The sequence below is a fragment of the Barbatula barbatula genome (assembly GCF_947034865.1).
Source record: "Barbatula barbatula genome assembly, chromosome: 5".
Taxonomy (NCBI): domain Eukaryota; kingdom Metazoa; phylum Chordata; class Actinopteri; order Cypriniformes; family Nemacheilidae; genus Barbatula; species Barbatula barbatula.
The window spans coordinates 11,516,165-11,534,929 of NC_136769.1; the positions used below are offsets into that span (position 1 = coordinate 11,516,165).

General features: G+C 39.5%; 1 protein-coding gene across 1 annotated transcript in view; it reads left to right on the forward strand.

Moving 5' to 3' along the window:
- The window catches only part of cacng2a (calcium channel, voltage-dependent, gamma subunit 2a), a gene marked incomplete at both ends in the record, with an annotated part of 47,247 nt that overhangs the window by 14,035 nt on the left and 14,447 nt on the right, over positions 1–18,765 (forward strand). The window contains one exon of the mRNA XM_079455475.1: positions 16,875–16,958. Within this exon, the coding sequence (XP_079311601.1) occupies positions 16,875–16,958 (84 nt within the window). The remainder of the gene's footprint in view (positions 1–16,874; positions 16,959–18,765) is intronic.

The following is an 18,765-nucleotide window of genomic DNA, read 5'->3' on the forward strand; positions in this document are numbered from 1 at the left end:
TTATTTGTATTAATCGTTTTCAATGTGGTTTTTATGTTAGAACTATCCAAGCATCCTTAAATTGAGACGCAAAGTGCTTTTCAAAGAGACTTTTCAGTTGTCAGAGTTGCAACAAAATGTGCAAAAAGGAGGTTAGCAAAATAAACTGAAAGGTGTGGAAAATATATTTATCTAAATTAAGTTGAATATATTTTAACTGAAAATAAATCAAACACTGATCAAAATAATTTTAGCGCTGCAGAATTAAAGAAGTGGACACTCATTGAATATTTAGTTTGTACAGCCACAGAGTGGAACTGGCAATTTGCAGAAGGGAATGTTTGTGGGGATAAAAGGAAGTAAGAGAAAGTAAGAGTAACGAAGGAGAGGGGAGGTGGTTTGACGCATCCAGACTGCAACCATTGGCTTTTTTCTTCATTAGGGATCAGAGGGAAAAACTGCAGAGAGGCGGTGCATTGAATTCTGGATGCATTCGTCTCTCTGTCCTCCTGTTCTTTCTTCACATCCATCTATGCAGAGCTATCTGCCATCATGACTTATGTCTTTTTTTCTCCCTCTCTCCTAAACACTCATTAAAGGGACAGTTCACTCAAAAAATGTAATTCTATTATGCACATCAATGTCATTTCAAACGTGTATTGTTGTTGATTTGGGTGTAACACACACAAACACAAAAAAATTCAAAGCTGCTTTTTTATTACAATGTAAGTGGACGGGGATTATACTTAATAAACCCTTTTGACTTTCGCACAAGAATTCATACAAGAACAATATTAAGAAATGCTTCTTTTTGTGAACCTGAGTTTATCCCAGTCTACCTACATATGTCTCACACAGCTAGAGCTCACACTCCCATTACTCGCTCCTCTCTAAGAAACAGTGTCTTTAACTCTTTAGTCATCCTCAAGTTGCTCTCCGTTACTCTTTGCCCATATCACATACATGCACACAGACGGTACATGCCCCCTTGGTCGCTCTCGGCTCAGGAAGAGAAATCAATAGCAACAAATTAATCATTCTGCCTAAGGCAATCCAGTAGAAAGGGGGAGGGCTGGAGAGGTGTGCATGTGAGTGTGTGTGTGTTGCTGAGGAAGAATTGGCAGTAGTACATGTTCTGACATTTGATTTAAGCTCTCTCCTATTGCTAAACCAACATTATTTCATATGTGGGAGGGACTGATTTTGTTATCCTAACAGTTATTTTGATGGTTTCTGTGTTTTGTTATTGAGCTCATTTTTGTTGGGTTTTTTTCAGATCATGTCAGTCAGGTATTGTTATATGGGTAGTTGACAAATCAATTTTGAATGTGTCTATGGTGTGACAGAAAAAATCCACTAGAATAAGATCATTATTTTTGTTATTTAAAATTATGAATATTCATATTAAAATATAAAGTAATATATCACTGTTGTCCTTCTGAAACCTTGCATCTCCATATTTTGTGGTTTCAATTTTTGTCATAAATCATTATTCCTGCCTTTGTCCTTGGGCTTTGCAAATATCTAACAAATAGAAAGAGTAGTGTAATTTCCTTTCCTGATTTGGTTTCGGAAGGACAGCAACAATATTATAAAAAATTTGTTGTCAAAACTTGTACAGTGTATTTGTCAACTACCTATATAGAAAGGCAAAAACTTTGAGAGCGAGTGATCAACATTCTTGCAGTTAGCTTTATTGTACATCTTTATTGTTTTTTATACATGGCTGTAGCAGGTATGGCTCATATAATTATTCATTTTTACTACTTGACTAGTCATCCGGAAAGGTACTGTATGTAACTATATAAGATACCTTGAGCAGCATCAGTGATCCTTAGACCATTCAACCAAAGATTTACTCACCCTTAAGTTGTTCCAAATTTGTATAAATGTCTTTGTTCTGATGAACACAGAGAAATATATTAGGAAGAATGCTTGTGACCAAACGGTTCTTCGCCACAATTGACTACCAGTCAAAAGTGCCCCAACTATAGTGGAATAGTGGTAGTAATTTTTTTGTGTTCACATAGCTAATGTAACAAAAGTCACCAAGTGTCATCTCTCTCAAAACAAGCTATTATTTTAAACTTTTCAAAATAAAAAAAGTCCAATGAAGGTTAACAACTAAATAATTGTATGCTATGTTTTTTCTTTATCTTAAAGGGGTAATTTGACGTGGCTAAAACTAAAATTATTGTTTGCTTTAGATGTAATACAAATGTGTATACAGGATTTGAGGTACCGTGCATGTTTGTATCTCCTCATTGCTCCGCCTCTCTGAAACGCTCTGATATTTTACAAAGCTCATCGCTCTAAAAAGCGAGATGTGCTATGATTGGCCAGTTCAGTAGTTCGTAGTGATTGGTGGAATGCAGCGCAGAAATGCCTCTTACAATACTCGGAACATCAGGTTCCAAAACTATTGACAAGTGATAAAATGGCTTCGATCCTCCCTTATCAATTCGAGCCCAAATCTGATCCGGAAAATGAAGATCAAGCCGACACAACTTTGCCAGCGTGACTCGAGCAGGATGTAAGGGCATGTCTGCATTTGCAGATCGCACAAAGAAACAACATCATCAAACTCAACTCACCTTAGTCCGTAACAAAGTCTTTTACAATGAAAATATACTTACAGGCTGGGAATCTGAAGCGCCAGACAATCCTTGCAGAGTTTTAACTGTGGGAATTGCCCCACTTTTTAACAAAAGCTTCCGTGCATAGCCGGTCTTGATCTCTCCCAGATTTGTGAAGCAATCATTGGTGAAATGCTCTGCACAAACCTGAACATTTAGATTGTACTTCTCTGGAACACCCACCTTACTTGCGTTTAGATTTGGGTGGTCTTATTCAAATCGTGTTACGAACTGACGTAGATTCGCCAGGGTTTGGTTACACAAGATAGATAAACGAATGCCTGAAGGAGGGGAGACGAAATGGAGTGACTGGATGCGCAACTTGCGCAATTCAACTTTTCTGCGCATTAAATCTATAACAAGCACAGTTTATATTGTTCAGTTGGGCAGTGGCACCTGTGTGACCATAAAGAAAAACTGGTCGTACCTGCTGAAAAAATATTCCCAAAATGCAACCATGTGGTCACAGTATAGAGCCCAGACACTTATCACACTCAGACCTAAATAGACTAGGCGGCGCATTACGGTCAAATGTTCTGTAATAACATAAACAATTATGCCATTCATAATGTTTACCTGAATCTGTGTCACACAACGTTAAACACATTCCACTGTAAAGAGCACAGCAGTGTAGACGTGTGTCTACAAATGAGTTATTCTACCTGAGAGACTGAGAAAATTACACAGAAGGAATAAAAGTAGATGTTACTGATCCACCCCCTCAACATGGCACCTGGTTAGCAGCGAACTCTCCCTGCAGCCCACACGGACTACAGAGCGCTGAAAGCAATACCTGGAGCCAACATACAGAATCGGGGATGTTTAAACACACATATACAAATGGATGCTCGTGCATTGCATGACGTGACTGTGATGGAGGGAGAACATGTCCTTGGATGCTGATAGAGTAAAACGCTAATCTGTTTCATAATGTGCCCCCTGATAGTCCATTGACCTCACTTACATGCTAACTTACAGGCTCATCTTGATGGTGAGCGTCTGTTTGCGACTAATCAAATATGGTGATACCAGGGATGTCATCGGTGGGGCTGTCCCACATCCCCGGTCTGTGACGGGTGGGGGCTGTCAAGATTTAGAGGCGGAGGGTGTAAAAATCTTTTTTTTACTTGCACATTTTGCCTCACATTTCTGTATTGATATTCTTATGCCAGTAATTAAGATTTTTTTCATATGATTATTTTAAGCAAGATGTTCCTTCTGTGATTTTAAACCAGATCAACAGCTCCTGTATCCCTCACCCCCACTCCCATAAACATCTCTCGCCCTTCCTTACTTTTCATTTTTACACTTATATCTCTCCCTCTCTCTCTCTGTCTCTCTCTCTCTCTGTCTCTCTCTCTCTATATAGTACTTTTTATAATCTATGGAAGCAGCAACATTGATTGCTTTTAATTTGTGATCTTTTATGGTCACTCATAAAAGTAGCCCACCAGATCCATGCTTAGGCATACCTGCTGCTATTAAAGCCGATTTACATACACTAGCTGATTTACATAAGAGTAGAGATGTCCATGTGATCCATGGTCAGCTGCTTTAAATGCAGATTTACTGCTTCATATGTGTCTGCGCTAACTGTGCACATTTCAGTGATGTTAGGGTAAGCTAACTCCAACCAAGGATGATGTATATCAGTATTTGCGAGGTTTGCAGAGGGTTCCGATGCTTCCGATGCTTGAACGGGACCCATTTCAACAGTTAATGTTATTGAATGGCAGGGAAATGGCATTTAGTGCTAAATCATATTGCCTTTGCAAAGTAATGCTGAGTGAATAGATTTTCCGAGATGGTGGATTAGATTGTTCGCAAATATAGGTTTTGTAAGAAATGCAAACCTGTTTTAATGAATTGGATTAGCAGCTTTTGAATCTCTGGAGTAAAGCTCAGGTTTGTGCAAATGCCACTGCAAAAAAGGTCTGTGATGGTATTGTGTAGTTTGCATACACTCTTAAAAATAAAGATGCTTAAAAGGTTCATTCACAGCAATGCCATAGAATAAACATTTTTGGTTCCACAAAGAACCATTCTGTCAAAGGTTCTTTAAAGCCATCTCTTTCTTACTTTTTTATAATCTGAAGAACCATTTTTGTCAAAAAGAACATTTTGTGAAACGGAAAGGTTCTTCAGATGTTAAAGGTTCTTTATGGAACCAAAAGGTTCTTCTATAGCATCGCAGCACCTTATTTTAAGAGTGTAGTACTTTTACCTAGATATGTGATCGGTTTAGGTTAAATATTTAGTAGAGTTATTATTGATGCATGTGTGCATATGTGTGTGATATTGGAATTGAGCAGGTTTGATGGTCTGAATCTCCGTGTTTGTGGAACGGCCGCTGCGAGCTAAATCAAATTAGCACCTGGTCAGTGAGGGTTCTTGGCCGAGCGCTGGTTGTGTTAATGAGAGCAGCCTAGCCACAGTCACTCTGTGTGTTTTACAAAGCACGCGCCACAGTGAGCCTGCACACGCGCGTACACATGCGGCGCAAGGGAAGTGTGAACACACCCCCTGTGAACCATGTGTTTTCAGAGTTATGTGTGTGCGTGTATGCGCTTACTCTACCACTGGATTTGCCTCCCATCTGCACGACGGAAAGCTGATGTTACACATGGTTCAGCAAAATACACTGTGATATGAGTGTGCATTACGGAAATCTGACACACATGATATGAATGTAAATTCTGATGATATGATATATATACGTATATGTATAAATATCAGATTCTGATACTGTATATCAAAGCAATTGGAAAATGCTGATATGCACATCTGACATGCACATCATTCTGTCATAATGCACCAATAGACATGTTAACTGCTAACAACAAATGTTGAATAACTATCTCTGCCAGAACTATTGTTTTGCCCAGTTATTATTAATAAACATGATTATTTAACATTGGTTCCTGACATTTTCTGAAGGCAGTAAAACATGCATTACTGTGATTATACTACAGTTAAGGTTGTTAAAAAAAAACCTCACCTGTGGATAAATCACTGCAATGCACTGCCTTGTCGCCTGGTCAAAGACCATTCAGATGACTTGAACAGTGTTCTGCAGCCTGATATAGATACTGAAGGAAGAAAGGGAAAAAGAGGTAAAAAAAGGGAACAGCACATGCAGATCTTTGACCGGCTGTTTTTAGATCCAGTCCCCATTTGCTGTACCAAACCTCTGCTTCCTACGTCCCCATGTCCCCATTCATTATTTTATGGGAAATTGTACACCCATCACCTTGGTATTGTGTTTTTGGTTGCCGAGAAGAGGTACAAATCGTTTGTGTCCACTGCTTTATTTTATTTCTTGGTATAAACTGTTTTGCACATCTTGACTCTACATTCAGTCTCACACATTTCTGTCTGTGGTCCTTTGTTTAAAGAATCTGTCTGTGTCTTTTATTCTGAGCTCTGTTCTTGACATTTTCTTGAAGGTGAAAAATGAATTGAGGATGACCTACAAAAAGTTTCCCTGGAAACTAGGATAGGAACAACTGTTGTCCTACTAGCGATACCACGTGTGGTAAATAGACAGGGTGACATTTGAAACGTGAGATTTTAAACACTTATATTTTCTATGTTTTTTCGATACTTTTCAGAGAAAAAAACATGAATGAATTGGCTAAGGACACATCATTTCAACTCAACGTACCCCTACAAATTAAAATCACAATGAAATCCAAATCTGAATTGTGTGGCTTTTACTACATGTAAGCTATTACTAAAAGTAACTTTCTCACTTCCATATCAAAATGTTAAAATATTAATTCTTCTACGCAAATGCAAGCAACTAAAAAGTAGCATCATGTTTCATGCATAACCTAGCAACATAAATGTTGAGTCATCATTTTTCATCTGAGAAAAGCTGGACATTTTAAACGCACTGGTCTTATTTGTTCAAAATCCATTCGCTAGCATAGACAGCCTCAAAGTTAACAATAAACAATTGAAAAACATAAACTTGGCAAACTTTTGTTCTTTCACCTTTTGCTTGTGTCTCCTACTATTTCAAGTTTTCTCACATTATCTTTGCTCTGTGGTCTTACGTCTAAGACACTCTCGTCCTAAACGCTGGTTGTTTCCATCTCCATTGCTTTCTCTCTTTCTCTCTCACGAGCATCATGTCAGTTCTCATGACCTGATTCTTGGTAACTGGTTTGCATTAGTTTTCCAGTGAAGGGAAAAAAGATAGGATCATCTCTATTGCTCTTCAGCTAGATACACTGAATACTGCCCCAGTGTAACACTTTCTTCTATTTGCGGCACAGCAGAACTAAAGACACACATTTTTGAAATTTATAAGCTTTAGTTGAGAAAGAACATCAGCGATTTGCACACTTCACACCCTGTCTCTTGACATGAAGGACCGGTGGCGACCTGAGGAAAGGGAGGGCTGGAGAGGATGCTGATGGACCGGATTATGATGCTGATGCAACTGACAGAACTACAGAAGAAGAGAAGGAAAAGCCATCAAAAGAAGAGAAGAGAACAGATGAAAAATAAATGAAAAAATTATCAGGTTTGGCAGAATGTCTCCACAAAGATAGTAAAACCAGTAATTTTTTACACTTACCCCATGAGGAACATATTATAAATTAAACTAATTTATATTTTTTCGTAAATGTAAAAATGCAAAAAGAGTTTGGTTTAGGGGTAGGGTAAAGGTGAAACAGTTTGTACAGAATAAAATCATTATGTCTATGGAAACCCAACATGTGTCTGTGAGACAGAGAGAGAGAACACCACAGTGGTATTGATGGAAGAATGGCTGTAGGGTGCAGAGCCATTTTGGCTCAGCATCAAAGCTAATGCCAAGGGATCTCTGATCTTTAAATGGTCAACAACAATGCTGACAGGGTTACATGTGTCTAAACCTTCTACATGTGTCTAAACCTTCTAAACCCACCCAAAGGAGGCGGGAACTGGCGAACTTAAAACAACTTTTAATATAACAGAAACAAACAATAAACAAACTTAAAATGCCGGCAGCTCTCTCACGGTCAACTACCGGATACACAAAAAAATAATAAAACACAACATAAAGTCGAGGCTTGGTCCTCTCTCGTCGTACCCTCCTGTTGCTGGTACGGAGGGTACGACGGGAGAGATGCGAGACCGGTGCAATGCGCAGCTAAGACAGTCATAATCACTCTCGTCACCGGCCTCGGTCGTTCCCTCACGGCTCTCGTCCCGCCTTGCTTGCTACACCTATATTCTGAGGAATGTTGCTAACCAAACATTGGCTCCCATTGACTTCCACTGTGTGCACACAAATCCACTGAGACATTTCTCAAAATATCATCTTTTGTGTTCCACAGAAGAAAGAGTCATATACAGGTTTAGAACAACCTAAGGGTAAATAAATGCCTGAAACTAGTAAACAACTTCTTGCAGCTAGTACCCCCTTCACAAGGTGGTTGTAGCTGGATCTTGCACCAGCGAAATGGCAAAGTATTTCATTTTTGGAGCTGTTACCTGGTACTTTCTGAACCGCACCCCACCCATACACCATTCCAGCGTCATTAATTATGCCAGAAAACATAGAAACACACTGAGAACCTGCTAGGTTGGGCGTTAATGAGCTCTCCTAGCGATGTGCTTCAGTACACACTTTACCAGCAGGAATATTGAGATTAATAACTGGTGATTATTAGGATGAATACACAGATTGTGGTTGTTGTTCCTTGTTCTGTCACTGTTGTTAATTGAGGCCACATCGTTAACACACCAACGGCAAATACTAACCCTATACCCATCCATCCCCATCAACGTGGGCGACGGTAACCGTGGAGTGCTTGCATTACCCGAATGCTGTTTTGGTATAAAGTCTGCGGTTATAAAGATTCAGTACCAACATTAGAGTGACTAAAACCATTGTAAAGTATCATGAATATTCTTCAGTAGATGTAAAAACAACTTAGAACAGCCTAATGCCGTGGACACACTAGACTTACGTTCCATTGACTTAAATTCAAATCAGAAACATTCAAATATCGAAACATTCTCTCCGGAAAAAAATGCATTCTGAAAGATCAGTGTGCAGATAGCCCAACATGGCTAAAAGTAACCAAACTTATGTTTCAAAAAAGAAAATATAACAATTAGGTAGGTTTATGCTTAAAACAAGAAAGCACACACTTAAAAAGCAAGTAGGATTTTGTTTTTTGTAAATTTTTCTCACAGTTTTTTAACACATTTTATAAAACTTGAAAAATCTTTTCAAAAATTCAGCGTGAGAAAGAACACGCCGATCAATGCCATTTCACTTGGCTGATGGAAGTTTAGCTGTGTTTGTATGCTCACTGCATTTTGGTGATGAATGTTATATAAACGGTTAATATAATGCTGGATTTGGAGACCGTGAAAAAGTTAATTCTATAAAAATTTTTTCAGTGCAGGGACGTCTGTAAGATATCTGCTTAAGAGCTGGAGATCTGGAAAACAACTTCTGAATAAAAACGTCTGATAAACGTCTTAGAAAAAGCAGTTTACATACATTCTAAATCATAAACATCTTACAGACATCTTGTAACAAACAGTTGTATAGACATACATAAGTTGGTTGTTGATGACAGTTGGTTACTAGTCACAGACAGACCAGTACAAAATGAACATGATGGTGAGGAACAGCAAAGACGTCTTCATGTGGATAACATTAGATGAGGTAATCCAAGTTATTAGGTTTAAGCCATTTTGTTTCACCGTGGTTTTATCACTTGGCTCAGATATCTGCTTGATATAGCCATCCAATAGGTCTAAACTGTTACCATGGAAACTCGTAGGCTAATAATGCACGGCTCAGGAGGCTGCTGCTAAACTTTTTGAAACTACTACACCCACCTGCAACAGGGCAGAGAAAAAAGACGAGAAGGGGCGGAGTCCGGTGGAAAAGCAGAGCTTTCCATTTCTCCGAAAAATCCTGGCCTCCACCACCGATCTGAACTGAGCTGATTGACACCCCCTACAAACATACTCACACACACAAGTACATCAAATACACACACCAACCCTCTTCAGTTCTGTCTTTAACTGTGTGGGCAACTGCATTGATTTTCTCTTGAGCTGAAGGGATGACATCACTGTAAAATGGGAACAGCATGTGGGCGGGCTCTTCTTCGCGCCAGTCGTCAGTGGATTGTTCTGTGATTGGACAATGGCTTCAGAGGGGTCGTCTTCGCAGCGGTAGCTGTTGGATTACATGACTATCCTCTGTCCTTCTTGACATCACAGGCAAAAAGAAATAAAAAGAGGGGAATGTTTGAGGGGAATATTTACCATTATTTAACCATCAGAACACACACACATAGGGTAAATGAGATGGACGGCATTGTGTCTTAACAGGGACTGTAATGAGCCAAATGAAGTGTAGAGATGAAGAGAGGGGAAGAACAGAGAAGAAAGCTCCCAATTATCTTTAATAATCCCTTAACACTGAATGGAAATTGTGCGGTATGAAAAGCATGAGAAGATAAAGATTACAATTAAAGTAAAAATCCAAATTTTTCGTGTAGTAATCTGACATCGTCGGGCAATGAGCTTTATGAGTTTTCTGCGCCCAATCATCTCCAAGAGGCCACAAGGAATGTAATGGAAAATGAAACAATGAGAAGAAAAAAATGGAAACCGCTACTTTAGTCAGATATTGTTACTAGTAATAAGCGATCCAGTGTATTTTATAAAAAGCATAATCTTCATGAATATGCAAAGCTAGCTAGCAATGATTATCGAGTTCACGAGACAGCCATGTTTGTAATGTACTTATCTATTCCACTTATGCAAGTACAGCTTCATTGTACCTGAAAATAAAAAATTATGTTTTAACTGAATTGAACTCAGCAGTTGCACTGAATTTAGAGATTATAATAGACAGAACAGAAGAGCAGAGAGGAGGAAAAATAATGCAGTTGAAAAGAGAGGAGTTTCAGAAGGAAGATTGTCCCACTTTAGGGAGAAGCAAATCTCATTCAGCACACATACTCAGAGGGACGGTGTGTAAATGCTCATGTGAACTCTTCTGTACTTTTATCAAGTGTGTGAGAGAGGTTAAAGTGATAAGTTAAAATGAAAATGTAGTCATGATTTATTTAACCTCATGTTATTTCAAATCAACAGGTAGGCTACATGTGACTTTTTCTTCTGTGGAACACAAATGAAGATATTTTGATAAATGTCCAAGTGGTTTTCTATCCATACAATTGAAGTTAATATTGTTGGGCCAAAAAATGTGCTTTAAAATATCTTCTTTTGTGTTCTGCAGAAGAAAATAAGACATAGAGGTTTGGACTGACATAAGGCCATGAAAAGGATGAACACATTTATTTTGGTCAAGTATTCTTATAAAGTTAACTTGACATTGCAGCTGCTTTAGATCAGGGTGGTGGGGTAGATCGATATTTCTAAGAATGTTTCACAATTTTTTACGGTAGAATACTGTAAAAACATTTTCCATGCCACAAATCTAGATTTTTTTTACAATTTGTCCACTGTTAAGAGCACGTCCATGAAAAGATCAACATATACTGAGTCCAAAACTAGAATATAATAACAATAATAATGCTGAGTAAACTGTCGTAAAACAAAGTAACTTCAGGTACCTATAAAGCCGCGGACAAAAAAAAATTTTCAGTTCTTGTGAATACTGCAAAGAAAACAAGTTCATATACAGTTTTAAGGAATGCAACAGTAATATTTGTATATGTATTTAGGATAAGTTCAAAACGTATTTTTTATGTGATAACCCGGATTGTGTCTTGTTATGCTGTCAGTCTTTCACATTGCTGTTGGATAACTTTGTCACTCCTGAGTTTTGAATGGCCACAATACATCTAGAAATGTAATTAAATTAAAATTTGGAATTTTTTCATTGGTTGTATATGGATATACAGTAATAGAATTGTGTTTGTGTGTGTCTACCTACAATATGTGTAAATTTACTTAAGCAGCCTCTTAGTCTGTCTACGGAAACTGAATATTCATTGAACAGAGAACGGAAGAGAGCACACAAGAGATGCGGGATCATCGACTGATGTTGACTGGGAAGGTCTGGTGCGTGGGCTGACTGGAGGTTTCTGCTGCACAAGCACTCGTAAATTTGATGTCCTTCTCCCCACCTCCTTCAAACAATCCCTCTCTCTCCTCACTTCTTCTCCTGGACCCCCCACGATAATGATAATTGCATGTTTTATGAGAAACTGAAGCAGGCCATCTCTACGTCACCAAGACAGAACGGGTGCAATGACCTCTCTCAGCCATTACGGAGATTAAATAAGACTGACTCTATCCCTGTGTCAGTGATGCAGATCATGGGCTTCTTCAGCCATGTAGGGACAGGGGTCACCTGACTTGACTTTGGTAGTGATAGATGTTAAATACATGGATGGATGCCTAGAACTGTCCTATGAGATATACACACTTATGGATGCTTTTTGTTTGATGGGGCTGACAACTAAGTCTAGAGAAATAATGTTCTGCCATTTTACCTTTGGGTTAAACCAGATATGTATAAGGTCTGTGCATGAAGAAGACTACAGAAAGTTTTCCACACTTGGGTCAAAAACCTGTGCAGTGTTCATTATGTAAAATATATATTTGAAACACAGTAACCTACATAATGTTTCGATATATCAAATGGCAAACATAAGGAGGTTTGTGGTCTGTGACATCACAGTTTCAAGTTGAATTAAAGCTGCAAGCAGCGATGATCAGGTCCTCGCACCAGTGCCACCGCCACCCAGTGCCATCGTCACCTGTTGGCTTTAGGAACAGTGAACAGTGGGCAATATGCATATATGTAGGTAGATTATATGAAGTGTTTGTCATTTACATGACATTTACATTTCATGCTTCCAGTTTGTGGCAGAAGACTGTAGGTTGATGTAGGTGATGTCTTTCAAGGCATGACTCTTATTAAACATGTTAAGTTTGGGGCAGACTGGACATTGTTTGCTTAACACACAGCAAAATCTTCATGGCAAAACTCTGGACTTCTGCAGGCTGCCGCAAGCACACCCTTCAATGAAAAATCATGAGTCCAAGAGATTTATTTCTTGGAATTAAGATGATAGACAAGTACGGGCCAACGCTACCCAGTTGCTTTAGAAAAAAAGTGAATGGTAGGCAATAAAATAAATGCTGGAGAATTATAGTAGGATTTTCTTGTTTATTTATAAGTGCCACACTGCCTTTTGCCAGCTGGTGGCGCTATGACTATAAGTGAATGATATGTGTTCAGGCCAGGACTCAGGCCTGTTGGACATTGTATGCCTGAGTTACTATAGTTTTCTGTTTCATGGTGAAACAACCAACTTTGTCAGGCCCCCAGGTACCCGCACCTCAACGAAAATCATAAATCTCGTAACTTCACAAAAGTCTTAAGATTATACTGGCCAAATATGATGTTGATCTGTTTATATCTCTATTGGCGCTTTTCCACAACATAGTACTGCACGGCATAGTACATTACCTAGTACCTGATACTTTTTTTAGTACCACCTCGGTTGAGGTTCCAAGCATACTGTACCGTTACCAAAATGTGACTGTAATGAGATCCATAAAAGGGAAGGAAGGAGGCGGGAACCAGCGAACATTTAACAAACTTCAATCAAAACTAAACAAACAATAAACACGGAAGTAAATAACCGGCAGCCACCTCATGGTAGAATGCCGGCCATAAAACAAACACAAACTTAACATATGTCCGGGCCCGGTCCCCTCTCGTCAACAGTCCTGCCGCTCGTCCTGTAAAGCTCCGATCTCCTCCGTGAGATAAGCGACACTTATTAGGCAGAGAGCTCTTTGCTCTAAGATTTCCCAAACTCTCTGGTATTTTTAGCATTACTTTGATGCTGCCATCCGCCATCGATATGCTACATTACTCCTGTGTTGTGTGTGTGTTTATGTCGCGTTCACAATGATGTTACGCCAGTAGAGGCGCCGCAACTTAAGACGATTAGTTTATAATGCCCACACATGTTGAAGGGGTACTAAACTGCTGTGGAAAAGCAAACTGAGGTGAAGTGAAGTGAGCTGTACCACGCAGAGTCGTACTAAACCTGATGGTACCATGCAGTGGGAAAGCGTCATATGAGGAGTTAATGACAAGGTGAAACATGCCACTTCCTGTTGCCTGCAGGTGGCGCTATAACTGCAACTGAATATTACCATGTACTGTAGATGTCTTCAGGCCTGGACTCTTATCAAACATGTGAAGTTTGGTGCCTGTTGGACATTTTATGCCTGAGTTACAATAGCTTCCTGTTTCATGGCGAAACACTGAAATTTGTTGGGTCAAATTGTTGGGTTATAAATTTTATAATGATATATTCCTTATGTAAAATATATCTTTGAAACACAATAACCTACATAATGTTTAGATATATAACATTGCAAATATAAGGAAATTTGTGCTCTTGTGACGTCACAATTACAAGTTAAATGATGCAATCTTTATAGATGCTATACCTCGAAGTAAAATATTTCTATACATTCTATATGTTCCACCTTGTGTCTTACTCGACACTGTCCCGCTCTTCCTTTTCCTCATCCCTCTCTCTCTCATCTACCTGCTCTGCTACAGCTAATTGCCGCAGAGCTCATTGATAGAAATCAATGTGCAATGTTTGATTGTGAGCCAAAGCACAAGAAGGTGAAGCAGAGCAATGCAACACACAAATACACAACCTCACTCTTAATTTTGATCCGCTGATGATTTAGGGGTGCTTCACACAACACACTGTGTGTCTTTGTGGTTCTGGAAATCCCTACAGTGTAGGGAGTTTAGGGTGGGGGGGTTAGGGGATGCAATATACAATTTGTACAGAATAAAAAAATTAATCCATGGAAAGTTCCATAAAACAAGGTAACCCAGTGGTGGGCTTCCCACGGACCTATTGACAAAATTCCTTAATTTGACCTTAATGCCATTAACCATACAAGGATGTGTTATTGTAATGCTGAAGTCTAAAATGATGCAACAGCAAACTAACAAATTAAATGCTATTGTTATTGTAAAGTGTAATGCCACGAGTCTGTTTTCTGGTATATTTTTGGTTTTGATCAAATGACACGCAGCATAGGTATCAAACTTCAATATAAAGCAGCATACCTTGGTCCTTATACAAGTACAGTATCTAAGCTTTATGCCGAACATCACATGCAGAAACTGGAAAGCAGATATCACCGTATCCGGTTAAGGTCTTTTGTATGTGCTTTCTTACATATAAGGAACTACCAAAGATGAACAAAATCAATGTCTATCATGTACTGTATACAAATCGATATGCAAAAGTTTTCCGGTTTAGTCAGTTCCGGATGTGTTGTTCTTAACACAGCTGTTTTTAGAGTGTGAGCAAATATATTTATCAAATAACAATATTTTATATTGTATATATAGTATTTTTATTTTACTGTTTCTTTAAGAATCAACTGAGTTTCATCCTTCAGATGTAATATAACAAACACCTGGCTTAAGTGTCATTTTAAATTGTTTCATTCTCTCACAACAAATGCTGTCCAAAATGAAAACCAATAATGAAAGCCAAGAGACACTCTAATACTGTCTCAAGCAGAAGGTACTGCATGTCTTTCTTCTTGTCTTCAAAACCTTGTGGAACAGACTGTATAGACTAGAGAGAATAGTGTAAATCTGTCTCCTACATGAAAGTGTCTTTGATAGGCCTCTACTCTCCTCTCATCTCCACAAGCATACCGCTAATGTTCTGCCTCCCAGCCAAAATATCCCCAGCAACACCTGGCAAAAATCTAATTAAATCATTAGAGAAACACATGGGAGATAGGAAAAGAGAGATGAAGCAGGGAGAGTAGTGAGGTAATGGGGGAGGACTGAACAACTTCATAAGCTTGGCACCACGGTCCTGGTGCTGTGCCCGTTGTTTATGTCCGCACACATGAAAGGCAACAGTAATTGCTGCTGTTTGCAGGCCCACATCCCTTGCTCACCTTGACTGACCTGTTATACACCATAACCCAGACTAATGGTTAAGCAGGGCAGGAATCATCTGAACTTGGACACTAGCACATCATGAGATGATCTTCCCTTAGCACACCAGCTGGAGAAGGCTGCTGTGCTAAGGGAAGATCATCTCAGGGGCCCGTTTCATTTACATTTATTCATTTGGCAGACACTTTTATCCAAAGCGACTTACAAGTAGTTTTTACAGTGGCACATTACTGCAGAGCAATCAGGGGTAAGGTGCCTTGCTCAAGGGCCCTTCAGTCATGACCTGCTGGCACTGAGATTAGAACCAACAACCTTCTGATCACAAGCCCAACGTTCTAACCATTAGGCCCCAGCTGTTTCAATTCTGAGTTTTCTGTTTCATACTTTTTTTCTGAGTATGTTCACCATAGGTCACCCGCGTGCACCGCGGCTTTAAAAAACCATCATCAATTGAGCGAAGATAGCACGATTCACCATGGCAACGGCACGTTACAAAAAGCCCTCCATTCATTTCTCGCCAGTCGAATTGGAGGTACTGTTACAAGCGTACAGCGAATATGAGCACATTTTTAGAAAGAAGAGCAACACAGCCACAGCAGCAAAAGTAAGAGAGTCGGCATGGGAGAAATAAAAAATCCTCCGGATATGATAAAACATCCAAACGGGGCCTCACGATTCTCTCCCGATGTAAATTTAACTTTCTCCGAATTAATGCAGCTTCCTCATCTACAGGTTCCTGAATGAACAGACATGCCAATTTAATGTCTGTGTGACGAAGTTGTAGCGATTAAGGAAAACGAATGAAAAATCAAACGGCGTAGGCAATTTCAACACCACTCACGCTTCGAAAAGGGGACGGAGATTGTAACAAACCCCGGGTTTGTGAAATAAAACCTGCTCCCGACCAAGTTAGGTTCACAGAGTAGGTTACTCACTCTGGGTATAAGATACGTCGATTTCTGAAACGGGCTTGACTTATCCCGCGTCGCAGGTTTGAGGTACCTTGCTTCTGAAACGGAAAACCCAGAGTATCCCGTTTTCTGGGGTTAGATTACTCTGAGTTTGCACTTACCCTGCTTTCTGAAACGGGCCCCTGGACTTCACCAGCTGTGCTGCTCTTGTTTATAAGTCACCACCTGCACTGTCAGGCTCGCTTGAGTAGCCGAGCCCAAACCTCTGTGTTTGAACATCCACGTGTCCCATACCACTCTCTAAATAAAAAAATGTGGATATGCAGTGCTTAAATGTACAAACCTAACAGCAACTGTTTCTCTCTTCCTCTGTTACAGGAAACTTCAAAGGATTGTGTAAGCAGATAGATCACTTTCCAGAAGACACAGATTACGAAGCAGATGCCTCGGAGTACTTCTTGCGTGAGTGCTTCATTAATATTTCTGTGACAGTATTCACGTTCTAAACAACTACTTCTACCTAATTCCGTTTGTAAGGAATTTTAAGCAGTATCAGGTTTACTATTTTTGACCTACATATGCATTCTTCTAAAACGCTTTGTGGATGCTTTTTCTACCTAGTCAATGCTGGCAATGAAAAAATCTGTAAATGAATTCGACTGGGAACAAGCAAGGACAGAGAGATATAAGAATTTCAGGTCTCTTTAATATGCATCACTGTACGCCCCCCAACCAAATTTTGAGAATTTTTCTTTATTTTTTGAAAATTTGAGAATTAAATAGACCAATTCATATGAGTATCTATGATCTCAATTGTACATTTTAGTAAGGATGTGCGATATTGACGAAAAAATGCAATATGCGATAGCATGCTTAATAATGCGACAAACTATATGCAATACAATAATGATTTAAGTTTGTAAAATGTACTGTACATTTAATAACTGAAAATTATATAACCAACATACATATTTCACATGTTTTCTGATTATTGATCATCTTCCACAAATCAGACACGGTCTCTCTCGGACTCAGACCACTTCGCAAGATATAAACACTGGACCTGAAGCACTCCGTGTGCAAATTTTTCCTCTCAAGTTGGTTTTCAATAGATGACAACCTTTGGGTGGTAATTTCAAGGTTCTTTCTTTGTCTCACGCCTCATCCTATTTAGCCATGATATGATGCTTTGTTTTCTCTGCGTGAGAGTATAAATGTTGCTCGCTCTGCTTAGATATTCAGCAGCGGCAGCTTCTCGCTCATACAGTACAGCTAAACTAGGCCCTATTACGGTACACTGGCTTCATCGTAAACACAGGCCATTGATTTCCACTCTTTTTTCGTCTGCGCAAGCAGGCCCAGGAAGCGAGTGTCAAACAAGCCACGCGCATCAATCCTAAACTCACAAGCAGGACTATCAGTTACTGTCATCAAAACAAGGGCCCAAATTGACTGGAAACAACATGGTAACAACTGAGAGTAATTGAAGGTTCTGTAACTGAAAAGCACCGTTGGATGGAGGTCTAATTTATCCAAATCTGTTTATGTAACTCACCAAAAGATTAAAGCTCAGATTGAGACCAGTTATCCTAGCAAAGGTTTCATCTGTTTCTTCATTGGGGATATATTACACTAGGAATGATCTAAGGCAGGGCTGTCCAAAGTCGGTTCTGATGAGCCGGTGTCCTGCAAAGTTTAGCTTCAACCCTAATCAAACACACCTGAACCAGCTAATCAAGGTCTCGGTAGGCAGACTAGAAACTTCAAGACAGGTTGTTGAGCCAAGTTAGAGCTAAACTCTGCAGGACACCGGCCCTCCAGGACCGACTTTGGACACCCCTGATCTAAGGTCAAGAACCTCGGGAATCAAAGTTAACCTTATCTGTCAGAGCTTTCGCCCATCCACAATGGTTTAACCTACTCCTATTGGTTAGAAGATGATATTTGATAAAATACCATACAATTATCCCAGTATAGGGCCCTCTTTAGCTTCATGCATCACCCCTTACAGGTAGCTGACCTGCTGTAATTGACTCTTCGCTGCGCCTGTAATTATAGCTTATGCAGTTATGCAGCACAGTTATGTAGCAGCATTGACCCCGTTGCAGTTTATTGTTAATTGACATCATCATAATGATGCACTGTGAGCGTCCAGGTCTCAGACTGAATATCAGACTCGGATCCGTTCGACCGTGTCTTCCCCTTGCTGAGTTCTTTATCTGAGCCTGCAATGTGCAGTTAAGTCTTGTCCAAAATTCAGGGGCCTTAA